Here is a 17,647-nt window from a genome sequence, read left to right as displayed (position 1 = left end):
AAAATAAAAATAAAAAAAAAAGGTAAATGATGCGAGTTCATTGAATTTCCTGTAAACGAAGACGTCGTCATGTCGCGCTTGCCGGTTAATGCGGCTTAGATTTCCAGCACGGCGGCAGCGAATGGTGTCATGTGACTGTGTCAAGCCATCAATAACCTGATGTCCCTGTGAACTCGCACGGCGTGACAAGACACAGCACCAGGAGGGTGAGGAGACGCTTGTCTGGCGTGTTTTTTTTAGCCTGGACCGCTGTCACAAGCGACGAGTCCCTCAGACGACGTGTCGACGCCGTGGCTTGATTTTTATACATTCCCTTTTAAACCCCCACCGCCGCTCCACCCCAAAAAAAAAAATCCTTGAAGAGGCTGCGTGAGGCTGTGTGGTGCCACCGAGGCGTCATGGTCGTAACGCCCGGGATTACACACCATTCAGATTAAATGAAAACTTCAAAGGCGTGTACAGGGGAGGAGGTTAGCAAGCGCTCCTTCCTTACACATCGTAAGCTATCCTCAAACAAAAACCAAACAGAAGTAAAGGGGGGGACAGTGTGGAAAACAGAGGAGGTCCGGGGGGGTCCTCCTCCCCCGGTTTACCCATGAGACCCCCTGAAAGCCTCAAAGCAAAATTCAAGTAGGACTCGTACTTTTTCAAAAAGTTAAAAAAAATAAATAAATAAATAAATAAAATAAAAAAAATTATTATTGTCACCTATATTCACTAAAAAGTATTTAAGATCACCCTGGCTAACATTAATTAGATTAATATTGTAAGGTTATCATAGGCCTCGCATGATAGGGCCCTGCATTTTAAGGAAGGATTTAGATTGGGGACCCCCCCCCCCCCCAGCTGTGCAACCAGTTTGCACTACAGTATGCTCCACGGAGGAAGATTGTCTAATAAATAGGCTACAAACCTTTCTCATGAGGTAGTTGTCGACCTGTAATTTATGTGATTTCCAGACGTTTGTAATAAATTTGAAACAAAGGTCTCAGCAAACTGTTGTTGTGAAGATGGAAATTCAAACATTTTCCTCTCAAACACGGCACTGAATCCTCTTGGCGTCGCCTCCGCCGGGTGCTGCGTGACGGACACGTGCTGAAATCTTTCTGATGGCCGATCAAAACTCACAGATGTACAAACAACGTCGCGCAGCTGCGAAAAGCAACAGCGGCGGCATCCACAAGTCCCTGCTGAGCCAGCAAACTGTTGCAGCCGCCAGAAGGGGGGGGGGGGGAAGCACACACAAAAACAAAAAACTGTGCGTGTCACACAAACAGGACCCACTCACACATGCATGGGCGAGCGCACGCACGCACCGCACACATCTCACACCTCCACACTGTGACTCGCGGGCATGCTGAGGCCTGCAGAGCCCCCCCCCCCCAGAGGAAGCTACAGTAAATGAAGCTCGCAGCCGTCCAAAGTGCTGACATCAATCAGGCACGCTCGCGCTGCTCGGCTCCCGCAGGACGACGAGTCGCATCTGTCGGAGCGCGCCAGCGTTAAACAATTCTAAAGTGAAGGAAAACAGTTTGGGCGCGTATCTGCATTCTCAGCATGTGGAGGGGGGGGGGAGGAGGCGAGGGGGGGGTTGGGCGGCGGCCTGCCGGAGCAGAGCACAGCCACGGCTACCGTCTCAATTCTAAGCGGCTCGCGGCGCTGAGCGCTATTGTGCGCATTGTGAGACAATTTGCCGTCGCTGAATGGCTGCAGCGCCGCTCTGATGATGATGTTGATGAGTTACTTAAATGAAACAGTCGCTGGAGACGCAGGCACAGCTGAGCGCAACACATGGGAACCTCGCATCGGTGTGAAAAGCTGGCGAGAACAAATCCCGGGCAGCTTTAAAGAATTTTGATTTATTTCTTTTTTTTTTCAGCAGAGGCTGAAAAGCTGTTGTTGCACGTGACCTTTTAATGTCAGGGGAGAGAGAGGATGATAGAAAAGGACAAAATAACACAACTAAAAGCATCTTCGCTGGCACCAACTGAGCGGCGCTGCGGTTTAACCCGCTACGTGTTTGTAGCCGGAGCAGCCGAGCTCTCGCCGCACACATTCTCCACATACAGATCCCAAAAACTGTTTCAAAGTGAAGAATACAAAGCTAACATTTTAGAGTTATAAGGGGTGTCTGCAATATTCAGGAAGAAATGTCACTTCATCGAGATTCTGCTGGGGAAAAAAAAAAAAAAAGTAATGCACGGCGAAAATGCAAAAAAAAACAAAAAAATAAAAATAAATCGTCTCTGGCCTTGGAGAGATAATTCTGCATTGAGCTGCTGCAGTTATCAAACATCCAGTGCACTCGCAAGGGCACGTAAGCAAAGGTACTGCAATGCCTGAAACTGAGGATGTCCTTCCGACCTTCCAACAAAAGCCTCTGTAATACTAAAAACAAACGTACTTCTAAAGATGAAGCACTTATCAGCAAGCGTGTACACATGTACACCCAATGTAAGACTAAACAACATTTTAGTTACAAACAGTTGTGCATATTTATGCATATACATGGACAGGCACACAAGAATTAGGGGGGGAAAAAATTCTGGACTTGATGATTAAAATGCCAACTACTGACACCTACTGGTTGGAAAATTACTCTAAATGCAGGTCACACATTTCAGAGTTCTTTTCTTTTTTGACTTAGCCGAGACTCTTTTACACAGCACTGCCGCTGTTACGGCTGAGTAACACTAAAATACAAAATGTTCTGAAAAAGGGTCCAATCCTGACAGCTGTATTTTTGCAGCAAGTGGTTTTCAAAATACAATTGAGAATTAAAATAGAAAAAAAAAAAAAAATTGTGTGAGCCTTGTTCGCGTATGGTAGATATTACACTAATGCCAAAGTTTGAGTTTGGCTGATGTTTTGGCTTTTATTTTCCAGGGTCTCCGACTCGGGCATTAAGGCTCTGACACACAACAGACTGTCTGCGTTCCTCACGGTGACAGCAGCCTGCCAGATTGCTTATGACAAGCGCACTCGGCTACCATGACTTAACAGACCCTGTTTTCAATAGCTGCCACGCGCCTTTCAAACATCCGAATCTGTGTATCGAGGCTGACGGATGGGCTTGTTTGTTTTCCCCCCTCGCCCGGAGGGGACAGGTTGCACGCGTATCTGGACGGGAGCCTGCAGCCCAAGAAACTGAAGCCTGTGCGGCGCAGCGAGAACGTCTCGTCTGGAGGACAAGGGGATGGTGATGAAGGGGGGGCGGGGGCGGGGGGGCGTGTCCTCAAAAGCACAGTCAGACACTCCTGTTAGACTAGACAGAGATGGAGAACGGTCCGAGGGAGCTCTGCCAGCTCCGTCCTTGGGGCGGGTGCTACCAAGGAGGCTGTTAAGATTTAACTTCTCCAATCAAAACAGGATGCAACACCGCGCTGGAGATGTGAGTTGGGTCAGCGTGGCGTGATTGGTGCATGCAATCTGTGTGTCCGGAGTCCGGAGGGACACATTCAGACACTAAGCTGCACTATTTGGGGAAGCGGTTCTATTTAAGTGAGCTAAGTAATGGCAACATTAAAAGAGTGAGAATATTTTTCTCACACCTGTCTGCTTTTGCTCCACTCTGCCTTCTTCTTCTTCTCTTTGATCGATTGCTGTGTTACAGCAGCAGACGGCACATGTTGCTATGGGTTATGCCCGCGGTGATGAGCCAATCAGATTATCGGTCTGTTGATCTCAGCCCAGTTAGCATATTACCATAAATGTGCAGAGTTTAAAGAGGCAATTTGGCGATGAAAGGGTAAAGCAGTTTTTCTTCGTTTTTGTATTTTTATTTAAATCTCTCTATCTCTCTCTCTCTCTTCCTCATGTTCCTTTTTCTTTGTTCGGGAACAGGCATGACGTGATGGCTTTCTTCAGGGACCGTATTATTTTTCATCCAATCAGACAACTTCATTAATTCAATACTACAAACTGCTTCCAGATCATCCGGGGACCGGCAGAACCTTTCTTGAATGCTGCTGTAAAATGGTGACTTGACCAACATAAGCAGCCTGCTGCAATTTACAGGGCAAAATAACATTTTTCACATCAATATTCATCCTCCTTCCTGGTTCCGGTTAACTTTAAAGCGAGTGACAACGCAGAGTGGCCACTGAAGTTGCCGAGATATAAGCTGGTTATCTGGTACACGGCAGGCCTCCGTTGCCTCCAGCCAAAAGCCTTTAAACAGCATTTAAAGTGTCTTTATAACACGCAGCGCAAATCTTTGGCTTCATAGTGAATTTTCCGCATTAAGATTTACATCGGCCTTAAAATGAAACGAGACCGGCTTTACAGCAGGTGGGGTTCCCGGGCTGGATGCTTCCCAGGTGCCTCCTGCCACTTCTGCAAAGTTAATATCTCCCTCTCAAGTTAATTTGCCGACGCTCTCCCCAAGGCTTTCTCTCCCAGCGGGTGAAACGCCGGTTATTATTCTGCCTCTTATTAGTGTGCGGCGCTGAAACGCAGACAATATGTGGCAGAGAGAAGCCCTTAATTAAGGTTACGGGCTAATAATTGAACAAATTAACATCGCTGTTCACAGTGGTGCTCAGTCAGCCCGCACTAATGAAAGAACACATAGATGTAATAACAGGAAAACACTTGTAAATAGTGGGCTCCTTACCATAAACTCCTTGGCCCCAGGCGAGAGGGCAGACGCTAGAAAATAACAAAATCCAGTAAAGCTCCATGTTCAGCTCTGCACCCTCATAACCTGGGAGAGGAAAAAGAGAGAAGGGGTGTAAACAGGGGTAACGACGCCGCCAACTTACGTGACAAACGGGCGGAGACGGTCGAGTGAGTGTCAGGAGGGCGACGGAGGCGACACCATCGACTGTTTGTCTTACATTCAGCCTCTTCGCCCCTGAAAACAGAGTCACACAGCCGCTGAGCGATAAGCCTGCACCATTTATTTCTACCGAGAGGTCTTGTTGTACAATAAGCGGCGCTGTTTCTGAAAGTTTCAGTCAGTTACAGTGTGTGTGTGTGTGTGTGTGTGTGTGTGTGTGTGTGTGTGTGTGTGTGTGTGTGTGTGTGTGTGTGTGTGTGTGTGTGTGTCACAGGATTGAAGCCAGATTGGATTGTGAGAAGAGGAGTTTCACAGGTGTGTAGTAAGAATGGGAATTGGGGATTATACTGTGTATACTGTGGAGCAAAAGAGAGATGTATACACACACACAGAGAGACACACATACGTGTGTCTGTGTGTGTGTATACATCTCTCTCTCTCTCACACGCACACGTAATCACGACCCCAACCAACCAAAATGGGACAAAAGCTCTGAGAACTATTTCCTGGTTCAATAAAGGTTCATAAGATTTTGTGTGTGCGTGTGTTAGTGTTTTTATCCGCAGGGAAACAGCTGGAGTCAGGCTTTAATTAAACCTCGGTGACTCCTCTGACCGAACGCAGGGAGGTGTTGGGGGTGGGGGTGCGTGGTGGTCCCCCTCACATCTGCCCCCCGGACGGGCGCATCGACGCGCCTTCGCGACAAGAACAAGCGCTCCGTCGTCAAACTTTCATGACGCGACGCTTTGTGCGTAATCGGCGAGCAACACCGGGCTGCTTACCCCGACATGTCACAAACAATTAGGGCCCACGTTCGCCTGCTCGGGGAAAGACATTAAATTTTAAACGGCACCGGGTTCTCAGTTAAGTACCAGTAATTAAAGCCAAGAGAGGTGGTTGGGTAGTAACACGCGCGCCGTTAGCATTTTGTGCGCACGGGTCGTTTTTTTTTTTTTTCTGTCTTCTAAATAGTAGCCAAAGGAGGACGAAACACAGAGGAAGTTGGACCAAAAATGTGAGAAACAATCTCCAGTGCCGGGAATCCAGCTCCGCCGCTGCCACTACCTTGTCTCCGCGCCGCCGTCCTGCGGGTCAGCCTGCTACCCCGAGCAGGGCGCGCTCCTGCCGGCTCTCGCGAAGAGGATCCCTCCGCCCTCCGCGCGGAGAGACAGTCCGCCGCGTCCCTCCTCGGATTGTGAAGAAAACAAAAAGTTGTATATATCCCTCTTCAGCCCGAGCGTCCGGCGCGTGCTTGACACAAATCCCCGAGGTGAGGCGCGTGGAGAGTTTCCCGCGAGAACCTCACGCTATCCCCTCGAAGTGGTAAACTTTTTTTCTTTTTCTTTTTTTTTTACGCACGGCACATTCACCGGAATGTTTTTTTTTTTGGTTTTTTTTTTTTTTTTTTTTTTTTTTTTGGTTGTTTGTTTTTTCAAAAAGGGGAACCTCCACTCCCTTAAGTAAATAAAAAAATAATAATTAAAAAAAAAAAACTCAAGTCGGTTAAATAAAAAATGAAAAAGAAGAAGAAACTCCGGCACAGGTCGCTGTGTCTGAAAGGTCTCTGGTGTGGGAGGTGTGGTTAGAGCGGCTTTGTCAACTGTTCCTCTCTCCGCTCCTCAACAGTCCAGTGAAGCTCCTTCCACTAGAGCAGCGCGTTCAATCAGCTCTGTGTCTGTCTGTGGGCTCCAAGTGATGCTGGCCAAGTGGAGCGTGTGTGCGCGGACTGAGAACGACCGCCCCTGTCTGTGCGGGGAGAGGGAGGAGGGGAGGGATGGAGAGAGAGGATGGATGGAGCGGGGGGAGGGGAGGGGATGGGAGGAGAGGAGAGGAGAGGGAGGACAGAGGCGCGCACAGAGCGGAGGAAGCAACGAGCAAAGCCCCGCATCCTCCTCATCCTCCCGTGTCTCCCGCCCCCGCTCTGAGATTCCCCCCCGAGCAGGTTTCTGGGTGGGACGTGAGCTTGTATCTCATATGGATAAAACAATAATTATAAAATAAAACAAAGCAGAGGGGCAGCGGCGGGTTTGTGTTCATGGGGAAGTTGTCCAGTCTTGATGGCACCGGTCGTCCGCGCGCCAATCAGAACCAAAAGCCACCGCCAAAGTTTCAGCACGAATATTATGGTGCAGAGAGAGGAAGCCGTGTGTGTGTGTGTGTGTGTGTGTGTGTGTGTGTGTGTGTGTGTGTGTGTGTGTGTGTGTGTGTCGGGGAGGGAAGGGAGTGGGGGTTGGGGGGGGTCCAGTTCCTGTCTGGGGGCCAATTATTTATGATGGAATGAAAAAAAAAAACTGTTGAGGTTCCCCTTACAGTCTCTTTCGCACACACAGACACACAGACGGACGGACGGACGGACGGACGGACTGGTCCTCTTTGTCTCTCACCCACTAGGAAGCATCACTGGGTTCGCGCGGACTTTTAACTTCCAAGCGTGGCCACAAGAGGGCACACTTCAGATGCTGGCGCCCATCAAAGTGAGGAGCGCTCGTGTGTGTGTGTGTGTGTGTGTGTGTGTGTGTGTGTGTGTGTGTGTGTGTGTGTGTGTGTGTGTGTGCCTGCCTTTTGTTTTCTTTTTTTCCTTTCCTTTGTTAACAAAGCTCCGTTAGTGTCTGTGTTGCACCCTACAGAGCCCACCCAGTCTCACAGGAGCGCCTGTTTAATTCCAATACTTTTATTTTCCATCTACAAATAAAACGTTGATTATAATATGATTAGCGCAAGGATGAATTGGAATGTGCCCGTTGTCTAATTACAGTGGGAGTAGAAGGAGAAGCAGAGAGTAAACAAAGAAAGACTTGATGCACTTGAAACGCTGAAAGGGCTTCGAGTGGCTCCACCAGACTGAGACAATTGTGATCCTGTGAATAAACATGTGAGCAAAGACGGCAAAGTAACAAAAATAAAACCGTGACACGTCTATCATTATAACGGTTTGTGTTGTGTGTGTGTGTGTGTTGGGGGGGGGGGGGGGGGGGTTGTTGTTTTTTTGAGGGCACTTTATTTGGCCGCATGCCTGGCTGAGTAATTCTGCGTTTAGATGAAGTAAATCCATATTTTAACCTTGATGACTGACTAAGACTGTCTGTGGAGTCTGAATGAATGAGTGGGTGGGATGATTTTGAACTCTCAGGGTGATCCGAGATCTGAGACGGAAGTCTCATTTAATAAAAAGCAATTTGTCTTCAAATGCCCTGCCAGAAATATAACTACATTAATACAGGGCCGAACACTGATGGCTTATGATCATTTTGTCTTATATTCCCTTATTTGTATTAAACTCGAAGAATTGAGAGAAAGAAAAAACAACCTGCGTGCATCATGGGCTAATAGCTGGCCGATTTTACGAGTAATATTCCACATTAATTATAATCATCGAGTTGATTTCTGTTTGATCTGATCAGCAACTGATTCATTTCACGTTTCATTTCACAGCTTGTTATGGGGCTGCGTGAAGACAGTTTATTACGCCGCCGCTCTGTGCCATAGGTGCTGCTACCGCTGGAGGAATAAATATCAGTTCAGCTGTTGAGCTGATTTTCCTCTCTGACTTTCCTGGGACTGGAATCAAAATACAAAAATCCTTTTAAGGGTTTTTATTTAATCACTGTTCTCTCTGGTTTATTCTCAGTACATGAAATGTTGTTGACACAGATCTCGCACCACAAACTTCATTTTTTTTAAAATATTATTTAAAATGTGTTCATTTTATCCATCTATTGCATTACAACAGCAGCGTGGCACAAAAGCATTCTATATGGTGGAAAATTAAAATTAAACTCTGCTTTAAAAGGCGTTTACCTCTGAGAAAGTGGCTCTTGTTGATCCTGGCACCAAACAAGAAAATGGTGCATTAATGTGCCCAAAGTCCCTATTAAAAATAGTTGTGTTTTCTCACCCTGCCAGGTGTTAAACACCTCCCTTCTCCCAAATTCTTTGGAGGAACAACATCAATGAAGGTTGCCGTGCACGTCATCTGTGCGTCTCATATATCTCTGGGCAACTCTGACTTGCAAACATTCCTAAAGCGAATCAAGACCCTCAGCAATTACTTAGTCATCCCAGTCCAACGTTTTTTTTTTGTTCAGCATAAACAAAAATCGTGGGATCTGCCTCAAAAATCTGCCTCTTCGCTTCTGTCGCTTCCTTCCTGCCTCTCATCCTGAACGGCAGCCAGCAGTGTTGGCATGTCTTGCTGGGAGCACATCATTGCTGCTTAAGGCGATGAATCTCAAAAGACAACATGTTGTAGGAACAACCTTGGGTGGCAGCCACACACACACACACACACACACACACACACACACACACACACACACGCTCACAACTCTTGCCGAGACCATGTTCCCCTTTTCCCGGAGTGTTGCGGAAGGGTTTTAAAAGAGTCATTAACTGCAGCGCACGAAGGGATCCAGCAAAAAAGTGAACACGGCACAGACGGCAACAAAAGCATCACAACACGCTCCAAGTTTGCAAATTTACCTACAGCACTCGCACAAAAGTACTTTTCAACTTTGGCTCCTTGGATGAAGCTGCGCACTTCCTGCGAGATTAACGTCATTCCCTCACGCATTACAGACTTTAGAATGACACGCATCGTTGTAGCGCATAACTTAAGCTTTGAGGATTACACCACCTCATCTAGAAGTTGGGTTGTGCTGCACATAAGCCTTCTAGAAAAGTTCCGATCAAAAGGAGCATTTAGCGTTATCCCTATTGGGTGTAACCGTTTTTTCTTTCAACTTTCGTTTTAATCACTATCATTTTTAAATTTCTGCCTCGCATCCTATTTTTAAAGGACCAAACTATGGCGGAACGAGTCAACTTTTGTTTTGATCATGGGCAGGGTTTAGCTGTGGTTAAAAAAAAAGGAAGAAAAAAAAAACTCTCTTCCCTGCAGTGCAGCATGAAATATTAATGTACTTATTCTGCAACTAATCAGGGAAGCAATCAGAGGGGTTAGTTTAATGTTGTTGTTTTTTATCTAGTACCACGTTTTGTGATTTGTGTTTGTATCAGTGTAATTCAATCAGAGCTTAAAATGCCAAGCATTTCCACACAGCCAACTAACTAAACACACCTGAAACATACACTTGAGCATGGTAATAGTTTTGTGTGTGTGTGTGTGTGTGTGTGTGTGTGTGTGTGTGTGTGTGTGTGTGTGTGCGTGCGGACAGTGGGCAAAAAAAAGGGCAACAGAACTCTGCTACAGCAATGAGATAACAAGCATCTCATCCACACAACTCAGCACGTCAATACCAAGACAAGGACGGAAAGTGGATGATGCAACGGGCTTGCAGGAGTCCGACTCACTGGACAAGATTCAACAGCGGCACAGTTCACCATCTTAAAGGAGGAGGGTTTTTTTATTTATTAAATAGGCAGCAGTAGATGTCTCAGAGCATTTTGAGCTTCCTTAATTGGCCGGTGGGAGAATTTGCATCAGACGGTCAGAGCAGTTCCTAATGTATTTGGTTATCATCCAAATTGGACCTCACAAAGGCCACTGAAATACAAACATTCCGGCCAACTGCTATTGATCCAGTGCTCACGAATCCCACTCACTGGCAAACGCCACAGATATGAGCTTCTCAGAGGGGATAAGCTGTCAATCACGCTTCATGCCCATCTCGTTAGGGCTAAAAATCAGCTCAAGTTTATAAAGGATCAGAACTATGAAATAGAAATGGCTATAATACCAACCATCCAGTGCAATAGGCAGAATCCATTGGACGCGGAAATGCTTTGTGTTTTTGGCTTATCTCATAACCTGCGTGGCAGACAGGTTGTAAAGCGACCTGTGGCAGCCAATCATCAGGGCAGGTCGGGATACACTGACACGTTTTTTAGAGATAATACAGTCGACGAACAAGCCACGGGATAGAGGAAGGAACGCAGTGGCTTGTACTTGACCCTCCAAAAAGTTAAAAGGCGTAGTTTTTCGGGGGGGAGCCAGGCTCCAACATCACTGCACTCATAATTGCATATTAGGTGTATTACCTCTGCCACTGTCTTAAAATGATGGCCATTAAAGATACACCTAAAGTGAAAAAAAATGTAATCGTTCTCTGACAACCTTAAGGAATAACTGCATGTTTATTTACCGGCAAATCATTTATTGATTCTCCTTGTTGCCCTCACATTAGCAAAGGCAATAAAGGCATGCGTATATGATATTAGCATAAGGTTCTTGAGGTGTCTGGTGGCCTGTTTCTTGGGCTTTTTAAGATAACAAGCAGAATTTGTGTCCAGGCAAACTTGTCACTTCTTTATATTTGTTTGATGTAAACATGAGTGGAATGACGACAGTGTTCTTCCTCACAAACTCCTCAATTCCCACGACTGTCAAACCGGTAGCCATCTGTCAGGAGCAGCTTATAAAAAGGTGAGAAGGAGAGAGGGAGCGAGGGAGGCAGGAAGGAAGAGAGAGAGAGAGGGAGGGAGAGAGCCATTTGAATGTTTGGTCTGCCGTGTTTTCTTGACAGGGACAGCGAGACTGCAGACAGGCTGAGTCCCAGCCGCCCGTGCTTCATGCTTCTTATTTATCTCGGGCTGATGGGTTGGTTGGTTTCTCTGGCCGCACCCGAGCACAACAGCCGGCGCAAAACTAAAAGTTCCAAAGCCTGCACGTGTTTGCGCTTTTTGATGCCAATCGGAAGGGAAGGGGTGTATGTGTCACCAGCCGGTCCCTGTCAACTTCTCCACACTGCACACACACACATACACACACACACACACACACACACACACACAAGCGCGCACACACAAGCGCACGCAAACCCGCATCCATGAAAGGGTCATTTTTCACTGGGTAATTGGCGGCGAGGCACATTGCCCTTGGGATTCGATAATTCATAACCTCCTCCCCATCTGATATTGGATAGCGGCTAGAAATGGGCTGAGACAAGAGGGTGCAGTTGCTCACAGAGGGATGGGAAGGAGGAAGGGCACATCATTAGAGAGGAGAGGTAATGGTGCCTATTGATCCTCCTCCTCCTCCCCCCTGCATCATTTCATGTTTAAAACAACACTGATCCTCATTACCCAGGCACGCCCCACAGACCTGATAAGGCAAGAGAGGCAGAGGGACGAGGTGAGAGGGGGGCGGGAGGTGGAGGTGAGGGTGGGGGTGGAGGAAACTCGACTTGAGGCCGAGAGGGGAGCGGCGCTGGTGTCTGGCTGTCTCAAAGCCTCACTTTGAGCGCTGTAAGTAATTACTGTCACACTTTAATGCGTGTAATGCAGTATTATTTGTTTAAATCTCGTTGCCTCGTTCGCTGCCCTCCGACACCCCCAAACCCTCTCTCAGTGTGTAACAAGGCTAAGGAATTGACAGACAAACACAGACTGCAAGCATCTGTCGAATAACTCTGGCCGCTATTATCCCCTGCGCGCTGCTTATGCGCTGCGCCCGCTCCTCTCCTCGCACTCTGTGTGCGTTTGGCCACAGGCAAACACTATGATTACTGCAATAGTGGTATAAGCTCAGCTTTACTGCCTCTGTGTACGTGTGTGTGTGTGTGTGTGTGTGTGTGTGTGTATGTGTGTGTGAGAGAGAGAGAGAGTATGTGTGTGTGTTTCTCTTCCTCCCTTCTCCTTACTCTCTCCTTGACTCTTTCCAAATTTGAGTTTCTATTAGGAGAAGGTAATTTGCCAGCTCAATTTGCACCAAACTCACAACTGGGAGGATCAAATATATTATTCATATCTGGGGCCTGTATTTGGTGCTATTCAGGGGGTAATTTCTTTGTCTTGATTTTTCCTCCTCCCCTCCTCGCCTCCCACGTCATGTCGTTGGTCCGGCTGTTCTATAAAAAGACGCACCCCTGGCTGGATTCTTTGCTGCAATAACAGGCTTGAATTTCTTGCTTTGTGTCACCATGTAAGAGGATACTGCTTTTATATTGGGCTCATATTCAGAGTGATTTTGATGTACGCATTAGACACATGATTGGTCCAAAATGGTCACATGATACACTGTTGAATGCAGTGGCCTGGGTTCTGTCTTGATTCTGCCATACTTGCTCCCTTTTCACACCTCTGTTATGGAAATCGACAAAGAACAGACACTGAATCTTTTGGTTTTGGTTTTTAACTAATAGAATTATATATGCAAACATGTAAAGAGTCGTCTGTTGAGAGATTTGCTCATGCAGCGGTAGACCAGGCATAGACACATTGTTGTCCATCGTAGTTAGTAATGGCCCAAGCACGGTTCTTCATGGGTTAGGCTAATTTAATATGATGGTGAACAAAGTCATGTCAGTACCCCCAATTTAAAAATGAAAAACAGACTAACATCACAGGTTATTTTTCTTCTAAGAGAAATTGTAGCTCTCTGCTGTTTGATCAGCAGCAGTAGTTTTGATCAAAGTGTGAAACTACACGGTAATGTTTAAATATTAATAGAGAATCGCTCGCTGCATTGACTTTTATTGCATAAAATGTTTGCCAAGTAATCTCTCTGTATCGTGCCTGCCAAAGGTGTTTTCTCTGCTTTTCTCAACAGACCAAGAACCACGGAGAGTTCCAGTTGTCTTTCAGCGCTTCAACAGCACAAGTTTAAGCGCTCCACTTGTTGCGAATGGCTCTGTCACATTGTCCATTTTGTCCATCGTTTTGGGGTCCAGAGGCGTTCACCCCCTGTACCTGTCAAGAAATGAACCGGCATTTCACTCCATGCAACTGAGAATACGCCTGGCCATGGCAGTTCAAAGTTTAGTCTGCATTGATTGTTGCTGGGCTGGGCTGCTCATGAGTTTTGAAAAATTAAAGTGAGTGTTGGGAAATGTGTGCACAATGGTTACGAATTAGAAACATGTTTTTAGAAGAGACAGATACAGTAGACAGCATGAAAACCAACTCATTTTACACACAGACTCATAGGGCCTGATTTACTATCATCGCGGATAGCACACACAAACAAAAGTGCTGGAGACATATACATACACATATATATATATATATATGTATATATATATATATATATATATACATATATATATATATATATATATATATATATATATCCATCAGTGTTTTAGCTGAGTGGAGACAAGTGGACATGTGCAAGGAATCCTTTCCTACTTTATTTACAGTTTGTAAAGTCACAGTGCAAGACACTATTATTGCAAATCCTACTAAACCAGGCTGCCTGCAGATTGTGTGATACGCTTGATAATGGGGAGATAGTGCACGGAAAAAAAATGTTTCACAACCTCTCAGTTAAACCACAAGTTATCTCAACTTGCCAAATCATACCTTGAAAAGTGAATCATGCCCCCACAGTGACATCAGTGCTTCTGCATCAAATACCATGTGAGACTCAGAGTGGAGCATTAATAAATAATGATTTACCACAAAGCACCTGTCGAGGTCTCCACATTCCCAGCTCTAGGATATGTGGCTGCCCCCCTCGCTGTGTGTGTGTGTGTGTGTGTGTGTGTGTGTGTGTGTGTGTGTGTGTGTGTGTGTGTGTAAGGGAGAGTGAGAGGGAGAGACATGCACCTATTGATGGTAGTCCAGTCAATGGCATCCTTACAATAGTCAATTACCTGACAGAGAGGCAGGTTATCTCCCAGCTAGCCTGTGGAAGAGCTGCCACTGTTGTCGGACAATCTTCTAGGCATGGATACCTTATTAAGCAGAGCCTTTCTTGACTATAATATAAACAGTAGATCTGTTTCCATTGACACTGAAATATGAAGTTGAAGATGTTTAATCTTCGGACTGTGACCTGTTTGGATCCTGCTAAGATGTAAAGCGGGAAAAGACGAAGAAGCTTTCTTTTCAACTGTTTTCCAGGCACTCCACAGATCTTTTTTCTAATTGCCGCGTTTGATGTTGTGTTGTTTACTGAAAAATGTGCTTTTAAGTAGCAAAAATGATATTTATATATGTGCACATCCTAATTGCACTGCTTACTCCTCAACAGAGGCAATTACATACTTGTCATGTTCTGGCTCCATCTGCCACCTCTTCTCTGACTGCACACTGAATCTTTAGGCGAATTAGTTCCTGAGCAGTCGGCCTGATGGTTATTTACTGATCCTAAATATCTAGTTTATCCCCAGTGACTGAACAGACAATTTAGCAGTCCCGTTCCTTATACAAGGCAGGGGACTCACACATCCTCCCTGCCAGAGTCAAACAGAACAGAATTGCTAGTGTCCACTGGGCGGAAGAACTTGCCGACACACAACTAAAATACAAAGAAAGCCTAATAAAGACACAGCATTTCTTGAAAACAACAGGCAGACAGCCAAGTTCAAACAAAGAGCAGCCCAAGTATATATTTGGCGGTTCATGGCTTTGTTGAGTTAAAGTAAGCCCATAAAATTTTGATGGCAAGATGTTGTAGTTTTGCGCTGCATGTGCACCAAAACAAACCCGTGCAGGCGCTTGCTTAGCCACCTCGGGTTTAAGGAAGACTGACCACCACTGACCAAAAAAACAGGGACCACCGGCGGTTTGTGGACAATAATTTAAGCAGCACATGACGTCGCTTCCTACTGGAGATTTCTCAGTACTGCTAGTTCTGCACAAAGTAAAATGCCTTTTTGTTGAAGTCGAGTAGGAGATAAGATTTCGGTATGTCACCCTCCTGAACAATGGCGATTTTTCAAAAGCGTTCTTGGCCAGAGGGACTCTGCAGTGACTCCCAGAGTTCAGAAGCTCGACTAGACAGAGGATGAGAGCCGTCCGCCTGGATTCTCTGCGCTTTCCTTCTCATCCCTTAATGCAGAGGTGGGCGAGAGGATTTCAGGGATTTTCCACAATTTTGTTCGCCATCGACACGATCCGATTTAAAATTTAGCTACTTTGGCTGTGTGAAATGTGTCACTAATTGTGAGCTTCCCCAGTTAGTCAGTCGGTGAGAAAGAACGATTCTACTTTCTGAACTCAGACGACATTTCCTTTGCCACAATTTGAATGTGCTGTGTACAGGATGCCGACTGTGGAATAACTTCACTGTCCTGTTTTATTTCTCGCACTTCTAACTATAGCGACAAGCAGAGAGAGATAAAATGTTAAGACTTTCCAGGTGCGCACCGAGATAAGACAGCTCAGTCTTTGTAGAAGACTGAGCCACGGTGAACACTTCTTAAAAACATGACCTGTGTTCCAGAGAAGTTCACCTGGCGGTCAGGAACTGCGCTGAGATAGTTCCGCAGTTCCCACATATCTTAGCAACAAACTGCTGCAAACGCAGAACTTTCACTCGTCCGAACGTTTAAACTGTCGAGAAACTCGTCGCCCTGCCGTGATGGTTGTGTGGGATGGACATCAGGGCTTCTACAAGATCAACAACAGGAGCTCCTTCTCTGTGTCTCTCAGCAACAAGTGATGTTTGACAAGCAAATGGTAGCCTTCAAGACAATACGTGGCAGTTGGGACAATTTGGTGGTTGCTTCTCTGTTGTTTCTGATAATAGTGAAGGAGCTTTGGTCTGTCCATAGAAAACATCCAAAATCAGTCATGGTACAGTTTCAACTCTTGTAGGAGGTGGTGAGATTTTCTCATTTTTATGTTAGTGTTAAAACATTTAAATCTGAACCTTTTGCATTTCTGTGCCATTCGCTCATTGCCCACCTGGTGCCTTTAATCTTGCGGAAGCATTTGACTACCGCCGAAGCGGCAGAACGCGCCAATACGTGCATTTACGTCGGCTGCGAATTAGAAAGTGGAGAGAACACAACACGCAGCCCAAACACTCTTCACCCCTCAGGCAGAGACCTGTCAAGGCGCAGCACCAGATGTTTCTACTCAACCCTGGCAGCTTGAACTATTGTTTTAATGAGGATTTGTTGTTGTTTGTCGTTTTGTTCCAAAGATGCGACAGAGAGAACTCAGCACACTACTTTGACCTCATTCAACGTCACGCACGGTGTGTCTGGCTCTGCGGCTGGCTCTGCGGCCACCAACACAAAGCGCGCACGCGTATATAAAACACACAGCCTGGTTAGCCCCACCCTCACCTGAACTGCTGAAACGCAGAGGTGTCTTACCGGGTGAGGCGACGCTTTCGGCAGGGGAAGGTGAGGAGAGAGTAAAGGCGCAGCAGAATCGACCCACTTTGCCAGTGCCAGATTATTTCATGGCGTCTTCCTCAGTATTAAATCAGTCACCTTCTCTCAGTCTCATCAGAGAAAAGCGGCGTTTCATTGTATTTCACGTCAAACCGTTTGCACAGTGATAAATTGTTTTCCGCGGTGTGATGTATTATGCACTCTGGTGATCTTGTGCTGTTGGAGGTTTTTTTTTTCCCTTTCTGTGATCAAAACAAAACAGTTTGTTTCGACCACGCAATCAGCCTCCCGACACTGTCAACAAAAAAATGTCGATCAACTGTTGCTAAAGTAGTTATTTGGAAAACGGGGGAGGGGGCAGAATGGACAATTACTCCTAAATAAAAAAAAAAAAGGATAAGCAGCCAGAAGGACTGAGAGCATACGAACACGTCAGAGCACATCTGAAACCGGCGAGGAGTCGTTCGCTCGGGTTTGTTAATTGAGTGATGGAGTAAATAAGCACGCTTCAGATGAGACCTTCCCATGCAGGCCTTGATCAGCTGTGGGAGAGTGATGAGAATTGACAGAGTGTCTCAATTTCCAATAGCACTCACAGTGTGACATCTCTCTCTCCCTCTCTCTCTCCCTCTCCCTCTCTCTCTCTCTCTTTCTCTCTCTCTCTCTCTCTCTCTGTCTCTCTCTAATTAGGAGCGGAGAGACGGGGAGATAAATCCAGTGGGAGCTGCTGTTGCTTTCAATGAGTTGTTGTCTCCTTTAATAGTCTCTCTCGCTCGCTCCCCGGCCTGTGAATGATGCGGGACGAGCTGAGCCTCCGGACCCAGGAGCTATTCTCTTCTGA

General features: G+C 46.2%; 2 protein-coding genes across 3 annotated transcripts in view; both read right to left on the bottom strand.

The window, feature by feature from the left end:
- The window catches only part of mdga1 (MAM domain containing glycosylphosphatidylinositol anchor 1), a 147,596-nt gene extending 141,411 nt beyond the window's left edge, over nucleotides 1–6,185 (bottom strand). For both annotated transcript variants that reach the window (XM_076050440.1, XM_076050449.1), the window contains exons 1-2: nucleotides 5,846–6,185; nucleotides 4,616–4,705 (exon numbers count right to left, since the gene is read on the bottom strand). In XM_076050440.1, coding sequence (XP_075906555.1) covers nucleotides 4,616–4,682 — 67 coding nt within the window. In that variant the 5' untranslated portion in view covers nucleotides 4,683–4,705; nucleotides 5,846–6,185. The remainder of the gene's footprint in view (nucleotides 1–4,615; nucleotides 4,706–5,845) is intronic.
- LOC142904391 (uncharacterized) overlaps nucleotides 1–17,647 on the bottom strand; it is a 329,108-nt gene that overhangs the window by 221,128 nt on the left and 90,333 nt on the right. The window lies entirely within an intron of this gene.

This window comes from Nelusetta ayraudi, unplaced genomic scaffold (assembly GCF_046127955.1).
Source record: "Nelusetta ayraudi isolate G7.1 ecotype Tasmania unplaced genomic scaffold, CSIRO-AGI_Nayr_v1 ptg000005l, whole genome shotgun sequence".
Lineage (NCBI taxonomy): Eukaryota > Metazoa > Chordata > Actinopteri > Tetraodontiformes > Monacanthidae > Nelusetta > Nelusetta ayraudi.
The sequence above is the reverse complement of the archived record's forward strand: the minus strand, read 5'-3'. Positions and strand labels throughout refer to the sequence as shown.